Raw genomic sequence first — 23,057 nt, 5'->3', positions numbered from 1 at the left:
ACAAGAGCGAGGTGGAGAAAGTCACTTGGTCTTTGCCAGTCCTGTGATGTAGTTGAAGTGCTCTGGGTGGATAGAGGGGAAGAGGGAGTGAACAGAGATTCTTGGACTGGTTTAAGGCTCCAGTTCAAAAGGCAGTACTTGGACATGTGCTGACCTTCAGGCACTTCTTCAAGCTAAAGAGAAAATGCTACCACATAGTATTTCTGCTTGAATATATACATTTCTATTTGAAGATACACGTTGTGTCACCACGTTGCCACAGACCTTTAAGGAGCAGCAACATTTGGGCCAAGTAATCTATTGGTAGAAACACCTAACATACATTTTCTACCTTTTCCCACTGAGAAATTAAAATGAATAATTGTGGCATGACCATCAGCTTTAGAGACTGGGTTATCATGAATGTAGCTGTACCTGCTGTCCTAAGTAAGAGACACATCACAGCTGACCTAACAATTTGTTCAGGTATTAATAGCTTAGCTTGGTTGCAACCTGTTCTCTGCAAACATATGTTATGCTTAACACTTGGCATTTTTGTAACAATATGAAAAACCGTTAAAAACCATAGTGTTCTGGTTTTTGTTGAGCTCATTCATATTAGTCTTGTACTTGCTGTACCTTATGGAAGATCCATTGAAGTTACTATTAACACCACTAGGTTAACATATACGTGTGAAGCTTCACGAACAACACACTGCATCCTGAAGGAATAAGTGGTCCCTTGGTGAAACAGGGAAGGGAAATGGTATGTTTTACACAGAGCAGACACTGAATATCTGTCTTGAGTGCTAAACAAAACTCAGACCTAATCATGAGGGAGTAATTAACATTTTTATACTAAATCTAATGGAACAGAAGGCCAATATACAGCTTAGGGGACATGTGGAGTATTCTTCTCCCTCATTATCACTACTGACAGTCACAGAAGGTCCCAAAGGTTTATACTTGTGGATAACAAATGTGAGTCTTGTAAACTATTTTAAAGTGCATTCAACAGTGCATCTGCCCAACAGATTTTTCTCAAAGGCCAAAACAAAGACTTCATCACCAGCTATGCTCTGGACAGTGTTCAGTACGCAATGATGCAACTTCCTGGTCCTAGAGGGCTCTGCCTTCCATCTCTCTCACCCATCTTAAGTCCTTCATCCCAGTACAGGCAGAATGGATTCTACTCACGACAGCAGTATCTGCAGTTAGGTGAACAAAAGCCAGTTTTGGAGTGCTGCTTTGGGGGTTGGTTGTGTGGAGGTTTTTTTTTTATTTTCAACTTCCTGCCGGTTTTAAGCTAAGCGTCTGGTGGAGGAGGTAGAAAGAGAAAGAGAAGTCTGAGTAATATTTTCTGCAAGTGCTGTTGCCTTATCCTCTCCTATCATCCACTCCCACAAGTCAGAAAGCAGTGTGGTTTTGGTACTTCCTTCCTCACATGGCTATGCACTCAGCTGCTCAGTGCACTGATCTTCTGTAATAATGGTGCTGGTAAAGTGTTACTATTCTAAACTGTGCTTCTGATAACCTCTCTGAGCCATTTGAAGCATTTCAAATAAATGTGAAGTAAAGATTAGACACTGTATTTTAAGATGCAGATTATTAATTTTTTGGCAGCAAGATAAGATGAGCGACTTTCTCCTTTCAGTTTTTCCTCAAAAAACAGTTGGTGTAAAGCCTCATAGCAGACAGCCCAGGTTTACTCCAGAAACACTCATCTCTCATTCATCCTCCTGGAAGTCTGAACTGAAACAATTATTAGCTCTAAACCCAGTGATCTTAATTTTACTTCTTTAGCTGAAAATAAACACAATATTATGAAAGATCCTTCCTCTACCTCTTCTACAACAGAGAATAAGCCACACACAAGTTCCGTAATCCACTTCTCAACCAAAGCACTGGTATACGCAGTGCACTGTTCACCCCAAAACATTTCCTGATGTTTCACATGGAATTTATTCTTCACACAGCAACTTCCCTATCACCTGCAGCAGAGGGGAATTTCTTGTGCAGAGGAGTGTCGATTGCATGGGAAAGAAGAGCAAGAGGAGTCCCGTGTCTATAACTTGGCATTTTTCTTGCTTTATACAATTTGCTAGGCTAACAATGTCAGACTTAGAGAGCTGTAATCTTACTTAAATTATTAACATTTGTGTGTGTGCTTATTTCAAATGGGGCAAGTATGACAATATTTATTTCAAATCAGAAAATTGGAAACTACTGTCTTAAAAAAGAAAATTCAAAAAATATTCTTCCTCTGCCTTTCTATTTTAATACTCAGATCCTTGGGTACATATCCTTAACTTCAAATTACCCATCTTCACCCTTTTCACACAGCATGACCACAATGATCTGAAATTGCTTGATATCCAATATTTGCTGGCATCCTTGTCTGTCCCCATGGCACCTCCCATAATCAAACAGAGCAACCCTATGCCTTGAGCTTATTTTTTAAAATCTGAATTACAGTAAAGTAAGTATTAGGAAAGTAGCAAGGGCAAGAGAAGGGGTATTCAAAATAAGAGAAAGATTTTTAGCATGGTTCAGGATAAAAAAACCCCAAAAAAACAAACTATGTTTTGTTGGCATTTTTTTAATATTAGATTGCTTGAAAGCTTGTCTTCCTCAAGTCCCCACCCAGGAAAGCAGTTAGACATGAAAGAGGTGCACAAATGAGGTAATTTGGAAAAAACTAGGGGATTATTAATGCTGAGTAGCAGAAAAAGACATGAAAGAAGAAGAAAAACAAAATAGAGTGGTAACTGCCTGGCCATAAACAAAGATTTTACAGTACTGATATAAAGTCTGACTGACCAGATCTAAGCTAATTCTGCACTACACAATCTGAGATAAACAGACATGTTGACTACCTGTTTTTTTTTCTTCCTACTTTGATTTCTACAATTGTTGACTCTAATAGACCTAAATAATATAAGCTAGAAGTAAAATGGGATCTTTTTAAGCAGATGTATGTAACCATTTTGCTTTGGTTGTCACAGGACTTTCTCAGCAGGACATTCATCAAGAAGAAATAATGATAATTAAGAATCAGGCCATGACTCATCCTAAGCTTTCTTTGAAAAAAAAAAAAACTTTATTTGAAACAAAATAATTATAGAGCAACCTTCACTACTAGCAGAGCAGAATTCTGTTGCTCTCAGTGGACTTAATTCTGTTAATCTCAGCAATGTTACTGTCCTGTAACCTCGGAGTTGTTCTTAGGTGGTCAGTAAATACAAAAACTCTCAGTCACAGATACCTGTGCTGGCTGTGGATGCCAGCAATATTAGCAGCATAAATGCATGCTCCTGACCAAAATTTTACTCAAGATTGTATTTCACTGGTTGTTATTGACCCTAATGCTGTATACAAACTACACAAAGTGATGACAAACACATCAACTTCGAAAAATCTCTCTAGGCATAAAGCTATAGTCTTTGTATGTTCCATGAATACATCTGCCCTGCCCTGCAAATGTGTTATAACGTGGAAATAAATCAACCTTTCCACCCTCTTTACTGGCGGCATTCTGGTTTAGGTTTATCTTGGTTGCAGAGGGAGGGAGACAAAAAGAACAGAGAGTAGACACAGGGTACATTTAATCCCTGCTGTTGCAACCACAAGCTTGGTAGAAGCTGTTTCCTGAAGCATTAGCTGCTTTTTCCATGCAAAATAACACAAATGCAATCACCAGTATTTAAAGCAGTGTTCCAGTGCATGTCTACCATACCCAACGTTTCTAAGGCTTGCTGGGTTTAATGTTTATTTTTAAACTTGATCCAACAATATGGGTTTTTATCTATGTAAAAAAAGCCTGGCTTTCAATTGGACATGCTAAAGTGCAACTTCGCAATAAGATGATAAATACAATATTCTTACCACATAGTAAATAATAATTCTGAATTATCAGATTTAATGTAGTAAACATTGAGGGAAAGCATCTACAAAAAGACTGTCAAGTTTAAAAGAGTTTTTTAAACTATTTTTTGTGTTTCTTTTAAATAGAATTGTAAGTAAATTAAGTCAAGAAATAAACAGAAATGAAGGGAGGCTATCTTTCCTTCCAAAATGGTAAGTAAAACAACACAGCTTTCTTTTTCAAAGCTCTCAGATATATGTTTTCTGTATTGTTTTCCATTTGATCAATAATACCTGGATCAGAGGGACAGGAAATCATATAAAATAAAACTCTGTTTTGTTAATGTTATCTGTTAAGAATAGCAAAGCCTGAGCCCATGAACACCCTAGATACTCCTGCCATGTCCAGAGTCAAGTAACATGTAAATTTCATAGAACTTTTCACCTGAAAAAATTAATTTTTAGGAATGCTATAAAGCCTAGGCACATATTATTCTATTAATAAATCATCATTAATGCATTTCACATTATATCTAGATTAAACTGTTAAAACTAACCATTACCTTTATTTGTAATAGATTGTAGTATGCTTCAAACATCTAAGAATTGCAAATGGAAGGAATTTATTTGTTCTTATCTTTGTTGTAGGGCCCAAACACAAAAAAGTCCTGAATATCCAGGTAAGTGTGTACTGGCAGAGAGAGTCTCTAACAACAAAAAGTGCCTAAAAATATTAAAATATTAGGTTATTCCTTGCAGGGCAGAGTAAATGGCAAGGGGGGGGGGGGGGGGGGGGGTGCGTGGAGAGGACACACAGGACACGCAAAACAACAAACAGGAAAAGATGAGAGCACGAAGAAGTTGCAAAAAGAGTAGTTACAGGAGAACAAATAAGAAAATAAATATTTTTAAAATAGAAGGTGGAGAAGGTGAAGAAAGGCAAAATCAGAGATGTACATGAGCATCCCCAAACTGCCTTTTTTAAAACCCAATACATAGTATCAGTGCTTATATATTTCTGTTCCAACCCATCTGCCCCCTGCCCCTACTCCCAGCAGCACCCCATATTAGAGAGGTTAGCTTCTAGATGTCTGCTGTGTTCCCAATTTCTATTTCAATTATTTTGTTAATAGGCCACGAGCACTTAAAACTTCTGCAAGCTACTGTGTTCTCCCAGTCCTACTGAAATGAAAAAACCTTTTGAAATGAAAGCTAAAATAGTATTAAGCAAAGAGATAAGAAGTCTGTGCTCATTCTGAAAGAATTCTACTTTAAATTCTATGTAAAACTGGAAGTATAGGACAGTACATATAGCACCTCATACAAGGATAGCTATACTCTTGGTTTTGAATCAGAATGTTATTCGTAGTATCTTTCATGAATGCTTGCCTTTGAAAGGCCTACCTTGTTCCTGTGACACAGTGTGTGGTTCAGAGCTGGTGTGGGTTTTGTTGCATTCTTTTTCTCAAGTTACATCTTGATAGTTTAAAGTTTAATGCTAAGAAGCCTGTGGTTCTCCTTCTTTACACAGGATATAATCAAGAAGATGGTGGCTGGTCTTCATTTGTGAGTATCAGGATTAACAAAATTTACTAGTCAAATGGATTACCTCTCTGTAAGGTCTGTCAGTTCTTGCATGATCTACTTTGAGCAGCACAGATGTCCAAATGGATGGAGTGAGCACTGTCAGGGGGTGTTAGGATGAGGAGAAAAAGAAGCAGGACCATGAATGATTGCAGTAGCTGCACACAAATTTCTTCACAGAGAAAAGGTTTTCCCCTGGTAATGCAAGGCACAGCTTCAGAATGGCACTCCTACACCACTGGCTCAAGCAGAAGCTCACAGTCTACGACCAGGTCTCCACGCCTTAGCTGGATTTTATATACCTACTTCAAGCTCTTAAAAGAGGTGGCTACTAAAGGAAAGGTTGCCATGTTCTTCAGTGACAAGCTCTTGACCTGCTATTCTCTAGAGTTGATTGTTGAAGAATCTAATTTTTTGAAGCCAACTAGACTGTGAAAATTTCTTTTGCCTTTTGATATAGAAAATGCATTGGTAAATGTCTTTAGATGAAGCATACATAACTCAGATAGCTAAATGAATAAACTTACTGATGCACAGTCCGGGTTTATGAAGATCTCTTACACTGACCAGTGTCAATGTTTTTTTGCAAAAAATGGAGGATTTTTAAAAACCACTTGCTACTAAGTTTGCAGGAGATTTGCTGCTCTATTAGGAGCACAAAAGGTAAAGTAATGACCTATAGAGCACCTGGGCCCTTTGTCAATACAGAGCTAGTCTGGAACTTTCAGCCAAGATACTGACAACAACTTGAATATTCCTTTTCTTGTAAGCCTTGGCAGATTGCACAGAAGATGTGTGCGATGACCGCTACTATATTTTCACTGTGATCTTACTAGCTTCTGCAAGTTGTATGAAGCTGGTTTGGTTCTGGCCAGCGAAGGGCACCATAACAAAGGCCTCATTTTTTCTGAAGCATTTTTAAAAAGTTGAGTTGCTGGCTGTAGACTACATGTGATTAAGTAAGAATGAATATCAACAGACAACAGCTGCTGCTCCAATGAGTTTCTATGAAGCACTGAATTGTTTGCTGGCCCTTGTCTGTTATCTAAAACAAAGGCACTGTGCATTTCAGTAAGCTATTACCTTATCTTAACCTTTCACTGCAATTACTGTTATAAAATAATATTTGTTTCCTTTCTGAAGCGGTTGAGTGCTATATGCATTAATAAAACACTGCCTCCTTTCCCCATTTTATTTCAACAGAGAATTTTTCACTCAAACTGGTTGTAAAAGCTTGATACCTCCAGAATGAAAAATAGCAGAGTGGAAGGCCACAAGGAAGTTGCACTGCAATGTTCAGTATCCTGTTTCAACATCCATCTTTTATGTGCATTTGCCAGGATGAAGATGATGACTATGAAAGCCCTGATGACGACCAGGAAAAGGACGATGAAGCTGACTATGAATCACCAACAGAAGAACCTGAGGAAGCAGAACATGACAGCGATGGCTATGAGCCACCTCCATCCAATAACGATGAAGCACACCACAATGTCATATTTCCTGCCAAGTCACTTGCAAACAACACAGATTATATAGGTAATTACTAACAATTGTTATTAATAATTTGTAAAGGATATTTTCACACATGAGCTGACACATGCTAGGTGTCTGGTAATGGAATACAGAAGGTTTTCCCTTGAAGTCAACAGTGTAGCTCATAAAAAAGATTTAGTGACACTGACTTACTGCATGCTGGTGGCTTTGTGACTTTTAAAGCTCAATTTTCTACTTCAGACTAGCTCTGTTGGGTTAAAGATTAGTTTCATGTGATGTGTGCATTATTTGGCCTTTGGTTTGAATCTGCATGAAGTTAAATGTCTATGCATTACTGTATTACAGAGCAAGTTGTCAAAACAGTGGCAAAAAACGCTGGTGAAAACTGGGAAAAGAAAGATGTCAGCTTTCTCTGCCTGTCATTCTTTTATATCTGATTCTCCAGCAGCCTGCAGTTGTGGAGTCAAACACAGGAGTACAAAACTGCAGCTTAGGCTGGCTGGTGTTTCACACTGTCACTGCACTGCAGTGAACAAACATAAATAGTGTGGGCCAACAGACTAGCAGATGGAGTCACCTCACCACCAAAGGGACAGACAAGGCTGTAACTCCCAAAACACTGATTATAAACCAACTGTCCATTATATACTAAACAATGTCTTCATGATATATTAGCTTACATATGCAGGTTATGGCAAGGGCTCTTTTTCATAAAGATGTAGTGAGAATAAAATAACCAAATTCTTTGTGTAGTTGTTTAGATTGGGATTTTTGTTTTCTTTAGACAGACCTCCAACAACTAGGTCATCACATCAGCCTCCAGTACCACCCCAGCGACCTGGCCCATCCCCAGTACCAGCCTCATTCGGGGGAAGAGGTGCTTCTGTATGTTTCTTTCTTAATATTTCACCTATTTATTTTGCCAGTACTTTCTTAGAAGTCCAAGTGTAATACCATTATTATTCAGATAGTGCATACAGAGGAAGAATTTCAGGCATCAAAATCGGGTGAACTCTGTTACAGGGTGGACATTTTTTCATGGAACAATTAAATTTCATGGGATAAATATAATAAATTATTTCCCATTACTTGGCTGTTTCTTACACTGGAAATTCGTACCCATTTGTGAATCCCTCTTTCACATAAATTATAGATTAGTAATATATCCCTCTTTGTTTCGTTAGTGATATTGGTAAAAAGAAAAAAAGGCTAAGTCTTTCCAAGTGATACTTCTAGCCACTGTCCAATTGATTTAAGACCACATAAGAGTATAAGGGACTGTATAATGAGAGCCCTGCTGACCCAATTTTTTTCCTTTTTTTTGGTCTTGTGAATACTTCAAAACAGAAAGCTATTGTGCTGTTTACAACTGGCACTATAGGTTCGCAGTATGCCGGAACAGATGCACATTAGACGTATCCAGGTATACAAGTAAAGGTAATTTTAGGATAGGGGGACTTCTGGTCTGACCCAATGTCATAGTTCATGTAAACAAAACAAATAGGACTCTAGGTGTCCTGAGTTCTCAGGACTGCTGTCCTAAATTGCTGCTTTATTTTTTTGGAATAGGGATGAACATTGGAAGGCATTTGTCTGGAGAAATCTAGGTTTAGATGCAAACATCCTTTGCAGCAAATACCGTTTCACCCCAGTAACAAAGAACAGTCCTTTCTCCCCCTTCCTCAGTCAGCAATAGTCAGTAACACAGACTTAATACAGATTTTTCAACTTCAAATTTACATCCACTAATTTCAATACCAGTTTTCAAAATTAACACCACCTTCACTGAAGGGGCAAAGACACAATAGCACTGTGAAGCTCCTGTTTCTTTTTTTTGACAATACTCATGCCCTCTCCAAAGATAACATCCCACTAGAGTATTCCTTGTGGAATGGAGGCAATTCTGCATCTATCAAAAAAACATGTATGAGGGTCATTCTTCAGGAGTGTTAATGGCTCCTGTCCTTCCTGAGTTGAGCAGAGACCTACTCCTTGGGCTGTACCACAGACAAAGACTGGCAGATGTGGTGTCGTGAGGTTAATACATTAAAATTAAAATAGAAGGGTGAAGACACACTTTAACCACGTGTAAAATATCTGTTTTAGCTGCCAGCTTTTCCTCCCCCACCAAGCAACAACGACTTGAGTAGAGACAGAAATATCAAGCCTTTGAAACGTAAGTACAGCGGGTTTTCTCCTTGTAAAGCTTTTCCACAGCTATATAGCACTATACTTTCACCTCTATCTCCTCAGTTCCACCCTCTTCTACTACTTATCCAGATGCCTCACTTGTTATTCTAAGAAGTAACACCAGTTCATGGCTATACAAAATAAAGATATATTGACCTATACCAGCAAATTATCTTACACAGCTTTTGTGTTTAGCCCCAGCTCCTTCTATAGACAGAAGCACAAAGCCCCCACTGGATCGCCTCGCTCCACCATTTGAAAGAGAAAGCCCAGTATCAGGTCAGCATTTACTTATGCTAATATCAATGCGGGTTTATTAATTATTCAAAATTATCAGTTTGACTATTATTCACGCAAAAGAGCAAGGCTCAACCAAACATACCATAATCCAATCACATACAAGGTGATCTGTTTATGAATAAATAATGAGAGCAGCACTTCTAAAGTGAGAGAAATTGGATCTAGAAAGTAGCAACCCTAGCTCAGGACTAGTTGAACACAAAAACATTATGAGATCCCTGTGCAATAAAGGTTTGATGTATTTCAGTGAATGAACAAGGAAACATTTAGTAGGTTAAAAAAGGAAATAACCTTTGCATACAAAGCTCACAAAACTCTGCATACACTACTATATGTAATATGGCACCCAGACTTAAAAGAACACTGAAAACTGAAAAAACACAGGAAAAAATGGCATTTGTTTCAGACTTGAAAACCATATTTTACAGGGAATCTAAAGAGACTAGGCTATGATTTTCATCTATTGTCTAAACACTTTCATTTGGTACGTAATGACATAAAAGTAGCCAGTAATTTGAAGCTGAATCATAGAAAACACGATTTTAAAACATGCCAGTTTGAAAATTTTTATATTTTCCTTTAATAAGAGATATTGCAATTTTGCCAGCTCTTGAAAAGCCAAACAAATTTTCTCGCTTACATCTCAAGAGGCTGAGTGCTTCAATCTGCAAAATTCACTTTCAGGGATATTAAAAACTTGTTTGTTTCATAAAAAGCTTATTAAATATCTTAAATGTCATTTTTTCTAAATGTAAGCTTTTATTGTTTTCAGGGAGGAAGCCAGTCTTACCTGAAAAGGTAGGGCCTTTTTTGTTTGGTGCTTATTGATGTTTTTTACCTATTTTGATACACTTACACATTCTCTCATCTATTCCTTGTTGTTTTACAGCCTCTGACTTCGCAGATAAGGTAAGAGTTTTGCCTCGGGAAATTAGACTCTTCATGCCAGTATTACCCACCTGTTTCATAGTAAGCAGCTTTTTTGCCTTTATTTCATCATCTTGCTCCCGCTTTAGATCCCTGGGGGAACAACTAGCAATGATGCCAAAACCTCCTGTCCCACTAAGTGACAGATATGAAAGAGGCAATCCATCTCCTCTAAGGAAGCAAACCCCTGTAAAGTAAGTGTTTACTTAATTGACATTTTAAAAAAGTATAAATTAAATTTAGCAAAAAATGGATGAACAACACAGGATTGTATAATTTACTGCTACTGCCTGACAGTAGTGTCTGCAGATATCAAAGTTTTTCTTTATGAATATGCATGGGATGTGTGGTACGCTCTAGCAAAGTGTGACTGCAGAAGAAGTTCTCTCTCCAGTCATGTCTCAAACAGCCATTATGCAGGGCATGACTCACTTCCACAAAGCTGCACAAAGACATATATGATCCACATATTTTCCACCAGATCAAGTTCTTGCTATTTTTTTTTTTTTAGGATGACAGAAAAATAAAGCTTTACTTTCCTACCATTGATTTTACCAGCCCGCAGAACTCCTTAACAGCAAACAGCATTCTCTAGCAGAACTAGATCATTCTCCAGCATTTTCTAGATAACTGGTGGGCTGAACAGTGTGCCTGGTCTTAAAATAAGAAAGTAATTGACATCTGCTTATCAGACAGGATAATTTATCAGAGAAACAAAGACTGGAAGGCTTATCAGGTGCTCCAGCAATGTTGCTAAGTACTATAAATGAGTTCAAGATTATCAGTCTAATGTTTCATCATTGTAAAAACTTGTTTTAAGCTCTGATCTTATAATAAATTCATCAGACATTTTCTTTGTTGATAGAATCAAGCTGGGCTAAGGACTAGCATAACACCTTAGATTATGGCTGAAAATCAGAATTCTAGATATTCTTATGAGGAAAAAAATGTTTCTGCATTCATTAGGTCTTAGTTGAAAATATGGCCTAATGCACACAAAGTGAATGAGGAATATTCACCTATGATTCACGTTTTGTTTTCTCTGTTTCATTTCAGGCAGGGCTGGGCACAACACACAAAAAATGACGTAAGTATAGTCTCAAATCAATTCTTTAAGGGTACAGGAACTACAACCAAATTAAGTACCTATATAAACTAATAATTCTGGAAAAGGTAAACTCGTTTCTTTTATCAGGTATAATGAATACTCATGGCTCTTTCATAGCACTTGGTTTCTTTTTAAACAGTTCTTCTATTTCAAGCTCAGTTCATTCCCTGCCTACTTTCTCTTACATAACAGGAAGAAGAAGGCCATATTTTTTTTATGACAAGGGAGAAGTGATTTTGCTTACGCTAGGTTTCGGGTTTTGGGTTTTTTTTCAGCTTAAGCTGACCTAAGTATTTCACTTTCAGGTAACCCTGAGAGCCTGCACTTACTAAAGGAATGAGCAAAGTTTACATCTGCTGAGAGTTTCTAACTACTTTGGGTCAAAATTCATTATGGGACAGCTGCCTCACAACTTATCATATCATATCATAGAATCATATCATAGCTGCACCTTAATGCAAGAACTTCAAAAATTATTTGGTGTGGCAGAAACCCCAGCATTTTAGATCAAAGTGACAGTACAGACATTAGAGTTCTTGTGTAATCAAAATTCTCCAACTTCCAGGCTTTTGTTTTGTAAAATATACTTAAGAACTGTGCTACAATATGTTGCTAATGTTTATTTTCTTTTGGCTCCCTAGGAAGAAGATGACAGTAAGTATTTCTACAATGATTTTTAAAGCTTAAAGTCTTTCTTTGTCTTAGCTCTAAAAAAAAAGAAAAAACCACAAACAGTCAGAGAGTTGTTTCTTTAGAGCCATTGCAAAAAGCCAGGTGTTTTCTTGACAGCTTGTAGAATGCTTATAAAGTACCTCATACGGATTTATATAGCAAGGGTGAAAAACAGGGGAAATCAATAGCTAATAGCTTCCTTCAGTCAGCCAGTTGCAAGACAGCAGGATTTCTTATTTTGAAACACATTACATTGTAGAGATTTGTTATCTGCACACAGCATCGAACAGCTAAGCATGCAAACCTGGTATCCTCCCAGTTTTCAATAAAATGTTCAGTCAAACCCTGCCGGTACTAGTCTTCTGTGTAATGTTATTTGTGCTAACGAAGAGAAACAGAACTTATTTCATGTAATAATAGCATTTGCAAATTACTTCAGAATAATGGTTCCTAAAATTAAGTAAGTTGGTAAAGTGATGCCATAACAGAAGCAGAACATTTGGGCAAGTATCTCCAAATTATCACTGCCTCTAAGGCTCTATAAAGAATAGGGCTATTTAAGCTGTGCAGAACACAGCTAGTCTGTTCCCCTGTTATCAAGTAGTTGAGGTCTGAGAAGACTGCAGAAACAAGATGTTTTATTTGATGCTGTTGTTTATGATGATATGGGAGAAATTTCACAAAGGTAACCTCAAATACACTATTTAGAAGGAAAGTAACAGAGAACACATGGTCATGTACCACCTTCAGCTCTGCTACAGTTAAGGTATCTGAAAATTTAAATGTTGCTATTAAAAAATGTAAAATTTCCTATTCCAGTTTATTTTTAATTTTAATACTTGTCAGTTGACCATATGAATTTATTATTCCAGTTTATTTTTAATTTTAATACTTAAGTTGTCAGTTGACCATATGAATTTACAATCTGTAACGAACATATCAAGCGCTTTTTATGGCACAGTTTATTCCATTATGTTTATCTAATTAAACAGCAGTAATCTGACAGCATTTCTTCATTCTACCTCATTTAACAATGTCTCACGTAAGTTTTAAGTTTCCTTCTCTTCCTCTCCACAGCCACACCCCAAAGACCAGTGCCACAGCTGTCTTTGCCCCCGTACAGCTCCAATACATTCCCATCCAAATCTGTCAAGCCTCCACCTAAGCCAGGATCCAACAGTATGCCCGGTGCAGAAAGGTTTGTTTCCCCTATTATTGTGGCATTCGTTTTGAATCGCAATCTCTTTGCCATTTAGCAAATAATAGTATATACGTGGCTACGAGGTTCTCAGGCAAACACAAGGTAACTACTTTAAGTACTCTATTGTTTTTCAGGCTATACCCTTGCCTCCACAACATGATAATTTGTGTTGTTCCTAGTATCAAGGAAAATTCTTAATATAATTAGGCTCTGTATTCAGTGAAGCAGATAGTGTACATCAGGCAACCAAGAAAAAATTCAGATCTCTCAGGTTTACATCACAGAAGTATTTTAGGGCCTACATGGTACAATGCTTCCATCCGTGAGACACCTCTCCCACTGCCTGCAGGATCCGGATAAAGGGCAAGCCCTTTTGGGAAGGGACCATCTTCTCCTACAAAACTATGCAGCATATAGGTCAAAGAGGTCCTTCTTTAAAGGGATTCTGCACACTCTAGGTGACTAAGTGCTAGAGCTGCAGCTACTAATTGCCTCAAAACTAAAAAAACCCAGAAACTTAGATGTCTAGAGTTGAATCTGAAAGAATTTCACCATCCTTGTACCAAATTCTACCCTAACAGTTAATAATTCCTGTTTAAAATTATGAACCTTTCTTCAGGTGTGATTACTTCTAGCTTCCAGCTTCAAAGTATTATAATTTTATGTCTTCATTTGCTAAATGGAAGAGCCCTTAATTAAATTTTGATTTCTGATGTAGTGTGCAACAGACTTAGCCTTTGATGAGTTAGAGTGGGCTCCTTGAGTCCAAGTCTGAAGTACATTTTCTAATCTCTGGGTTTTTTAATGGCTCTTTGATTAATTCCTCCCATTTACCATCATCCTCTGGAACTGCTGACACCCAAATGGAACTAATATTGCAGTAGCAATAGCAAGGTCATATGCAAATATGAACTATTCCTATGATGAACACTTCTGCTTATATTCAAATAGCGTTGCCAAATTCGGCTATAGCAGAGGCCCCCATTTGGCTGATTCTCTCCCATGAATCACAAATCATGATAGGCTGTTTTTGTTCTGCAAACATAATTAACATATTCACCCCAGAGCTTTTTGTACAGTTCATTTAAGCAGAAGAGAAATACAAACTGTAAAGGAAAAGCATACAGGCAGTTTGTTCCCAGTTAGGTGAAGAAATTAAAAAAAAACCAACCAACCAACCAAAAAAAAAAAACAAACCAAAAAAGATTGGGACTCTGCCCTTTAAGAAGTTTTGTATGCGGGTTCTGGTATCAGGCTGTAAAAGGAAATCGTAGATTTTTTAACAAAAAGCAGAAAAATTAATGCAGGAGGGAAAGTAAATTAAGCACAGGCACATGGAAATGTGACGGTGCTGTGGGTGTGAGCTCTGTGCCACCATCCACTCATAGCTCATAGAATCACAGAATGGTGGCAGTTGACAGGGACCTCTGGACATCATCTGGTGCAATCCCCCTGCCCAAGCAGGGTCACCTAGAGCCGACTGGCCAGCACCATGTCCAGATGGCTTTTGAATATCCCCAAGAATGGAGACTGCACAATCTTTCTCAGCAACCTGCTCCAGTGCTCAGTCACCCTCCCAGTAAAAACGTGTTTCCTGATGCTCAGAGGGAACCTCCTGTGTTTCAGTCTGGGCCCAGCACCTCTGGTCCTGTCACTGGGCACCAGTGACAAGAACCTAGCTCTCCCTTCAGGTATCTCTATATACATTAATAAGATCCCTCCTGAGCCTTCTCTTTTCCAGGCTAAACAGCCCATCTTCCTCAGCCTTTCCTCATCCATGAGAAGCTCCAGTCCCTTATCCCGTTAGAGCCCTTCGCTGGCTCTTTCCAGTAGCTTCACATCCACAGTTGCAACATTAATGATGAGAAACTGCCTTTTCATCAACAATGTTAAAGAAGCCACAAGATAAATGACTCTGTGAAGTGGAACCCCACAGAAAGAAACCTCTAGCAAGCTGTTGCCTGTATTTCCTGCTTTAGGGGAATAAAGTAGTCATTCCCTGGGAAAACTCAACAAGCTGAAGCAGTTTCTGCATTGATCCTGATGCAGAAGTCCTGGTGGCCCATTACTGATTCCCTCCACCTTACTGCCAGATACTGAGCTTCAAGTAAACTTAATAGTGGATCTACTTACACAAAAAGAAGGAAAGAAAAACAAAAAGAAGTTATCCTGCATAGGTCTCAAGAGGATCATACAGTCTGTAAAACAGGCACAAAGTCCAGATCAATTCTTTAGAGCACAGAATTGTTGTACAGCAATATCGTATTTACACTGACTACGGTTTTGTTTTTTTTTAAAACAGTGCTAGAAACCTGTCTTCGAGTGGCTCACTACCACCACGCTTACCTCTAGGTTTGTATCCTGCATTTTTTGTACAAAAAATGAGTGAAGGTTGAAAGGTGGTTTCAGTGCAGTTAATATAATCTTTTTTTATTTATTTTTTTTTTTTTTAATGGATGTTTCTTCCTGGATGATCAACAGAAAACTATCAAGTTCCTGCAAGGCATCTAGTGTAACTTGCTTAGTCTGAGTCTAAGAGGTTTTTCTCCCATGAAGTTTTGGGCTTACTGCCTAGTCAACCCATTGTCAAAAGTTCCTATAAGCATCTTTTTCAGTATAGCTAACACCCCTGAGAGCTGAGCAGCACTACCTGCAAGTCCCTGTGGTATACCAGTACTCTTGAAAAAGGGAGAAACACTTTCCATGTGAAATATGCTGCATATTTATCTTGTAATAACAGGTAAAAAATAAAGGAAGCTTAAAAATCAATTCCTTTGCGAACAGTTTTCTCATATGGTAACAGCTGCCTATGTCTTACAGTGACAGTTTTTACTTTGTACATGCTAAAAAACAAGGAATGCAGAGAGACGTTACTTCTAACTGTCTCTAAAGAAACCAAAGATGCTCTCAACTGAGTAATTGCAGTACAGAAGGAAAAAGATGTAACCTCTGTTTCAAGTTCAACTGATTTTGAGGAAACTGCAAGAGTTCAGTTAAAATCCCTGTGCACCAAGGATGGCTTTACGTAAAGAACCTGGTTCTCATACAGTAGCCTAAATCTGATCTCAAATCAATTCAAAATATCTCAGTATCAGGGTGACATAAATTCTTCATGCCTCACAAAAATCAAGATTCTACACCATATACGCACTCTACAGATGAAATTATTTTCCTGTTTTTAACATTTTTTCTACTTTTATATTTTGAAGGCAACAGCAGATCTCCTTCAAGAGGCGCAGCTGATGTAAGACCTCCTTTGCCAATTCCTAGCAGACACACTGTTCAAACAAACATGGAGGAAGATGAGGTACAAAAACATTACCAGTATTAACCATAACTGATAAACACAGCAAATTTTCTGATTTCAAGAGAGACCATTTTTCAAAGTTGTTTTTCTAGTTAGTAGCCGCTGTCAGGATGTTAGTAGGTGCTTTCAGTTTCTGTTTCTGTGTCAAACTTTAGTGCCTTATTTTGTCTGCAACAAGAAAAACAACAATAACAGAACCCCAGCAGAACAAAACGAGAGAAATACTTGTTTGCTGGATTACTTTTTTTTGCACAATTGCTTTCATCTAGCATTACATATTCAGTTCTTCTTCCACAAAATCATGGTGAGGAAAGAATTCATACCCTCTAAGTGCATTTTTGTTTCACACTTATCTAAATATGACAAGTTGAGAGCAAACCAGTCTTGGGCAAGCAGACATGGTATGTTCACAAGAAATTGGGATTATTGTCTCAGATGATAGTTAAAAAAGAAAAAATAAAACAATTTTTTAAAAAAATCAGAGAAACAAAGGCAAAGGATGTTACTGTCCCAGGCAGACAAAAGAGAAAATGTCACTTAAAATCTTTCATTGAAAATATTTGGAAATAGCCATTTTCCTAGCTTACTTGCAGATATATTATCGCTAGGTCTGTAATATTTTCAAATTTATCACAGTGAGCAAATAATTTAAAAACCATTTAGTGCCACTTACCATGCAGTTCTTCACATAAACCCACATGTCTCTCATATTCAAATTTCTCTATACTTAATTGTATGTTAACATCACAAGCTAATTCAGTGACAGCTGACTCTCTCCTCTCTCACAAAAAACACAGGACTCACTAAATGCTGAATGGTATGTTGCTTATGTTAGCCGGCCAGAAGCTGAAGCAGCTCTTCGAAAAATAAACAAGGTACTCTTTAAATCGTTGGTGATTCTCCCCATCTCCTAGCTAGGTGTCCTTGCAGTCATATGGGAAGAGTGAAGGTAAATAACACGGTAAGGTTATAGCCCCAATATAAAGGTTGTAGCCCCAGTAGAGCTACTCAGAGTGAGGGATTCACCTTGAATATCTTTACCCACATAAAAGTTACACATCTAGTCTAAACTATCCATGAAGGCAGTTTTCCATTTCTCCTTCGTAGAACACCATTCCCCCTTCCCTAAAAATCTGCATTTGTATCAGACAAGAAAGTTTTAAGTAGGAAATTGAAAGACAAAATGTTTGAGAAATGACCTAACCTCTTTAATAATGCAGTTTCTCTTATCAGGCGGAAAGAGAGTTCATAAAGAAAAAAACACCTAAAAGCAGGAGTGCTCTAGTTAAGGTTGTTTTGCTGATCAAACCCAGGGGTGAAATTTATTTGTCATCTTTCCTTTTTTTCATCTTTCAGGATGGAACTTTCTTGGTAAGAGACAGCTCAAGAAAAACTGCTACTCATCCATATGTGTTGATGGTGTTGTACAGAGATAAAGTATACAACATCCAGATTCGTTACCAGGAGGAAAATCACATATATTTGTTAGGAACTGGCTTAAAAGGAAAAGAGGTACTAGTGCTTTTCACACTACTTGCCTTCATCTTAAGGTATCTCCTGTCTCACTCCTAAGCGTCAGGCTACTTAACCTGGCAGCTGCTTTACTCCAGTGGAATTCTGCTTATTGTCTTAAGAGCTATTCCTGATAGAATATGTTACTGCTGGAAGTAAAATCAGAGTCTCCTGTTTGACTCAGGGAATGAAGGGATAGCCTTAGAACACAGCTGTTAGAAATCTCCATATGCCTGGTTAGGGAATGTTCGTTTACCACAAAGATACTGGGATCAGGGAAATACACTATTGAGAGCAAATCCACATCTGCCGGCTTCACTGCTTTGCTCCCAGACTGCTGGTTTATTTCTGTCCAGCAGTACTGCCTTGGATTCACTGGCACCAGGCAGACTGGTCAGCACACATAAGGTAGTTCTGATTGAGTCAGAACTCCTAACCTATCAGTCAACTTTTTGAACTTTCAAGTGTGATCATCATGTCAAGCAGAATGACAACATCATGTATTAAATAGGCCAAGACTGCATAAATTAATTATACAACATTGCAGTGGGTTGTACAGACACTAGATTAACAGTTATTGAGCTACAGATTACGGCAGGAATGACAAGAGCTGGTCTGATAGTATTTATTGGACCTTATAAGACTGACAAATACTTAGAGTTCAAAAAAAAAACTTCTGGTTTTACTAATTACTAATAATTCTGACATTTTTTTCCATAGCCTTCTCATTTTTTCCATTCCACAGGATTTTTCTTCCGTAGCAGATATCATTGATTACTTCCAAAGAACACCTCTTCTTCTGATTGATGGAAAAGACAGAGGTTCAAGAAACCAGTGCATGTTAAAATATGCTGCAGGACATATTTAAATAAGACCTTAATGAAGATCGCATATAGTACTGAAGCCTACTGAAGTTTGTAAACTTCAGGATATTTCCTTTTCAGCAAACTAAAATCAGAAGTAATTAAAAATCCTTTTAAGGAAAAAGGACAATGTTATTTTTAAATTATGCCTTAAATGCAATACTCTATAAATCTGATTTTCCTGTGTGATTATTACTGTCCACTAATCATACAGTAATTGAGAATTTTTTTTTCTTCCAATATATGTGTACCTTCCTGAAATTATTTCCATGCCAAATTAAAGGACCCAAAAATAACTACCAATACAAGTCTCTGCTTCCATAGGAGAAAAACAGAAAAAGTTATTTTCGGGTCAGAACTGCAGCAGCAATTATGTTATTTAAAGTGATATCGAGTAGACCCACACCTTGTCAACCTTAAGAGGAAGACAAAAGACAATAAAAGCCCAATTTTTTCCCACCATACACTTCACAATAAATCTAACTATGGCTGCTTCTATGAAAAGACTGGGACTCCAACCTGCACCCTGAAGACACCTACGTTTCAGCAACACCAAAAAACCTCCCAACCCTGAATATGCAGCAGCCTGTCAAGATCTGTGTCTGTGTTATTCAGCTATGAAACTGTCTTTGTTCATAATTTTCTAGAAAAATAAAATATCTACAGATATCGTGTTCTCTCTGCTATGCCACTGACGATTCACTGGTGGCATGTCAGCCCACAAACTGGAATTATGTATCTCCTAGGATCCTCCAGCCTCACTCGGAAACAAGCTTTTCTCCCTTAACACAGCGCTCTCTTTAGCTGTGTTTTTCTGACTCTAAATCAAGCAACAACTTTTTGATAGGAGACATATCAACAAGATTATCATCATGTGATTCTTAACTGGCAGAACACACCCAAATCTCTTAGAAAGCAGACAGGCACAAGCAGGCTAAACTTAGTTCCTCTTCTGAAACTGCTTTCTTGTTTTACCGTATTTTTTTCAAGAAAACCAGTAACATTCTCAGTTCTAAACTATAAGTTGCAGCTGAGGACCACTGAAGCATACCATAACAAGAGTTTTCCCCTCTCTTTTGTTAGGTGGGATTTGTCCAACTCTGCCTTGGTTTTCTAGTAACTTTTGTTTTCTGGCAAGATATTGGTTTGATAATTATGTTAGACTTTGTCACACTTTTTCCTCTATAAAGCCATTTGTGAGTATATGACTTGAAACATTTGAACAAAAATTCAAGGCAGAAAAATATCTTCCATGTAATCTGTATAGTTTATCAAATAATCAGATTCCAGAAACAGTTTTACTTTAAATACCTAAGTTCTGTAAATACTATCTTCATTTCTAATATATTTCGCTAGGAGCTGGAATTCAAAGTTAGTGAATTTCATGTCCATGCAACTATGAGTCAAAAAAAAAAAAAAAAAAGATGAAAAATAACATTTTAAAAATTCTCCAGCAAAGAAACAAAACCTGTTTATAGCCCAATAGTTTTGAAAAGCTCACTACTAATCTTGTGAAATAAAGGTCAGTTAAAATTTATGTTTTTCAAAAAATGCTAAAATTAAGAACATCCCCCTATTACCACTGATTCTGTGAGCTGGAGGCTGTAATTCTATTCCATTAGGTTGACTTGAAAAGTCTGACAACCCACAAATACCTCCTACAGAACTGTGTTTTATTTGTTTTAAATCATCTCATAAATCAAAGAGAAATAAAACACAAACCAGCATAACAATTTACAGCACTGCATATTTTTTCAGCAGAGTAAATTTGATTTGATTATTCAGATATTTTGTATATGAATACAAACACACCTCAACATTCAAACATATCCACAAGTAAAGAATGATTGAACATTAATTGTAATGGACTACATGAAAATACCAGCTACTCAAATTTTGGGCCCAGAAGATTTCAGGATAGAGCATTTAGACCGCTATCTCCTCCTTCCTTTTGTAGCTAGGTGCGTTTGAAAGTCACTACAGAAACTAGAATGAAAGTACTTTCAGTTTTTCCAAAAGTAATCTGCTCTTTGGCCCCCTTCCTCAGCAACATTTTTAGAACGAGGAAGGCAGATCAAATGACAAGTTGCAGTTCCTCCTTTACTGACTGCTCCGTATCCCAGTTTCCAGAGCACAACTGAGATAAGAGAGCAGTGACTTGACTCAAAGTAATTTAAAACCTTTTGCTACAGTTCCAGTATGTCTTTGTTTAAAAGGAGACAGCTACATGTGAAAAACTTCATGCCCAGTTTCCTGACCTTTCTAGTTAATGATATCAGTCTTTCCTGTCCTAGTGGGCTTAATTGGGGAAATCTAGGTTAAAAAAATCTCTCAAAATCAATAACCTACTTATAGCATTTTTCCACTCCACATTTTCAGTTTAAAATAACAACAGCCTAACTGCAGGAAACCACGCTACCACTTTAGAGTTCAAACTGAAGCAGTATTAATAGAAGATAATGCATGAAAATAGATGTCATTACTTAATCTGTGAAACTCCAAGTTTTTTCTTCAGCTTCTCTTAAATCTTTGGCCTTCATTGGATGGTTGAAATTCAAAATAAGGTCACAAAGCAGTAGCTGGCTTTCCACTGAAAGACGAAGGGCAACATATCATCATGGTATTTATTGAATGGCGGATACTAAGTTAATGGCAATTTATATACACAGCACTTTTTTGAAGTGTTCATCTATTAACTCTCACAAAAATGCAAAGGGTTGCCTTTTTTGTTTACTTCAAGATGGTTAAAGTTTGTATTAGCACGCTGGTAACATTTCTACTAGGAGACTATTACTGTTCCTGCAAAGGGGTGACTTTGATTACCAAACAGATTTTTTTCTCTGGTTAGCTAGCATGATCCCATTTCTGTGTAACTACTGTTTTATTAATTATTCAAATTATTCAAATTCAATTGTTAGATTAAAAACCAGTTCTATGACATTTTAAAAAACAAGCCAATCACCACTGCACACTTTTTAAAACAACGCCTCAAACACCTCCTTGTTTAGCTGGGTGATGAACTCAGAATTACCATGTAGTTTCTTCAGCTCATTGGACATTTTCTCAACATTTTTAATTGCAGCTTCAAGGTTAAACTGCCGATCAGCAGCAGCATTTTTGAATGCCTGTAGGAAATAGAAACAAAACATAACTGTCAGTGTACATATGATTCATAAACTCAGAAATACAGCCAATCATAATATTGATGAAATTTTAAAATTGATTTTCTAAAATAATATTTTAACAAAAACTTCCTCGCTTTTACAATTATCCACTTACATATGGCAAATTGCTACTACTGAAGGCAACTACGAAACACTCAGACTTTATTTTTGTTTTCTGTTCCTTTCGGGTTTTATTTTACAAACAACTGTAGTAAAATTAATCATATCTAAAATTTCCTCTCCTCAACAGCAATTTTTTCTTTTTTGATGTGGACCTTACTTTTCCCATAGAATCTGAATGAAAATTAATCGTAAAGTAATATTCAGTCAACCACAAGATGGAGCTATTGTGATGTTAACGTCTGTAAAATAAATGAATGTCAATATTAGCACTGAATCTGCTAATACCTGCTCAGGAACATTTATGTCTGTATAAGTAATTATTTTATAATCAACATACTTTTGCTTACTTTGGAGATCATATTCCCTCCCTTTAACATTTAATTAAAAAAAAACAATCAAAAGTCTGGAGAAAATGAAAACTAGAAACTGAAATTAAGTATTATTTGAATTTTTAAATTTATACTACACTTTTAAAGGATTTTTTAAAGGAAAAAAAATAAAGAAAATTGTACATATCTTCGGGCCTACTTATCAGCTCTCTATTTATAATTCCGAAATTCTAAAAATAAAATCTGGAAAAACTCCGGGTGATTCATAAATAATGCTCACTATGTAGAACACCTCAACACATTTGAGAAGTATGACAAAAAACTGAACATACATTTAACATAGATTCTTTGTCCAAGTCTCTCTTCCCTTCAGACAGTGGCTTTGCATTGAGGTCACCAGCCAGGGCCAAAGATGCTAAAAGGACAAACCTAAAATT

At 37.2% G+C, this 23,057-nt stretch overlaps 1 protein-coding gene across 1 annotated transcript in view; it reads left to right on the top strand.

The window, feature by feature from the left end:
* Positions 1-19,118, top strand: part of LCP2 (lymphocyte cytosolic protein 2 (SH2 domain containing leukocyte protein of 76kDa)) — a 28,333-nt gene extending 9,215 nt beyond the window's left edge. The window contains exons 4-21 of the mRNA XM_010086819.1: positions 3,991-4,056; positions 4,492-4,523; positions 5,375-5,409; positions 6,768-6,966; positions 7,709-7,809; positions 9,031-9,100; positions 9,310-9,393; positions 10,187-10,212; positions 10,304-10,323; positions 10,431-10,535; positions 11,398-11,428; positions 12,091-12,103; positions 13,199-13,319; positions 15,625-15,674; positions 16,532-16,629; positions 17,427-17,504; positions 17,986-18,141; positions 18,887-19,118. Of these exons, the coding sequence (XP_010085121.1) occupies positions 3,991-4,056; positions 4,492-4,523; positions 5,375-5,409; positions 6,768-6,966; positions 7,709-7,809; positions 9,031-9,100; positions 9,310-9,393; positions 10,187-10,212; positions 10,304-10,323; positions 10,431-10,535; positions 11,398-11,428; positions 12,091-12,103; positions 13,199-13,319; positions 15,625-15,674; positions 16,532-16,629; positions 17,427-17,504; positions 17,986-18,141; positions 18,887-19,009 (1,408 nt within the window). The 3' untranslated portion in view covers positions 19,010-19,118. The remainder of the gene's footprint in view (positions 1-3,990; positions 4,057-4,491; positions 4,524-5,374; positions 5,410-6,767; positions 6,967-7,708; positions 7,810-9,030; positions 9,101-9,309; positions 9,394-10,186; positions 10,213-10,303; positions 10,324-10,430; positions 10,536-11,397; positions 11,429-12,090; positions 12,104-13,198; positions 13,320-15,624; positions 15,675-16,531; positions 16,630-17,426; positions 17,505-17,985; positions 18,142-18,886) is intronic.
* The last annotated feature ends 3,939 nt before the right edge of the window (positions 19,119-23,057 follow it).

This window comes from Pterocles gutturalis, unplaced genomic scaffold (genome assembly GCF_000699245.1).
Source record: "Pterocles gutturalis isolate BGI_N339 unplaced genomic scaffold, ASM69924v1 scaffold20921, whole genome shotgun sequence".
Taxonomy (NCBI): Eukaryota; Metazoa; Chordata; class Aves; order Pterocliformes; family Pteroclidae; genus Pterocles; species Pterocles gutturalis.
The sequence above is the reverse complement of the archived record's forward strand: the minus strand, read 5'-3'. Positions and strand labels throughout refer to the sequence as shown.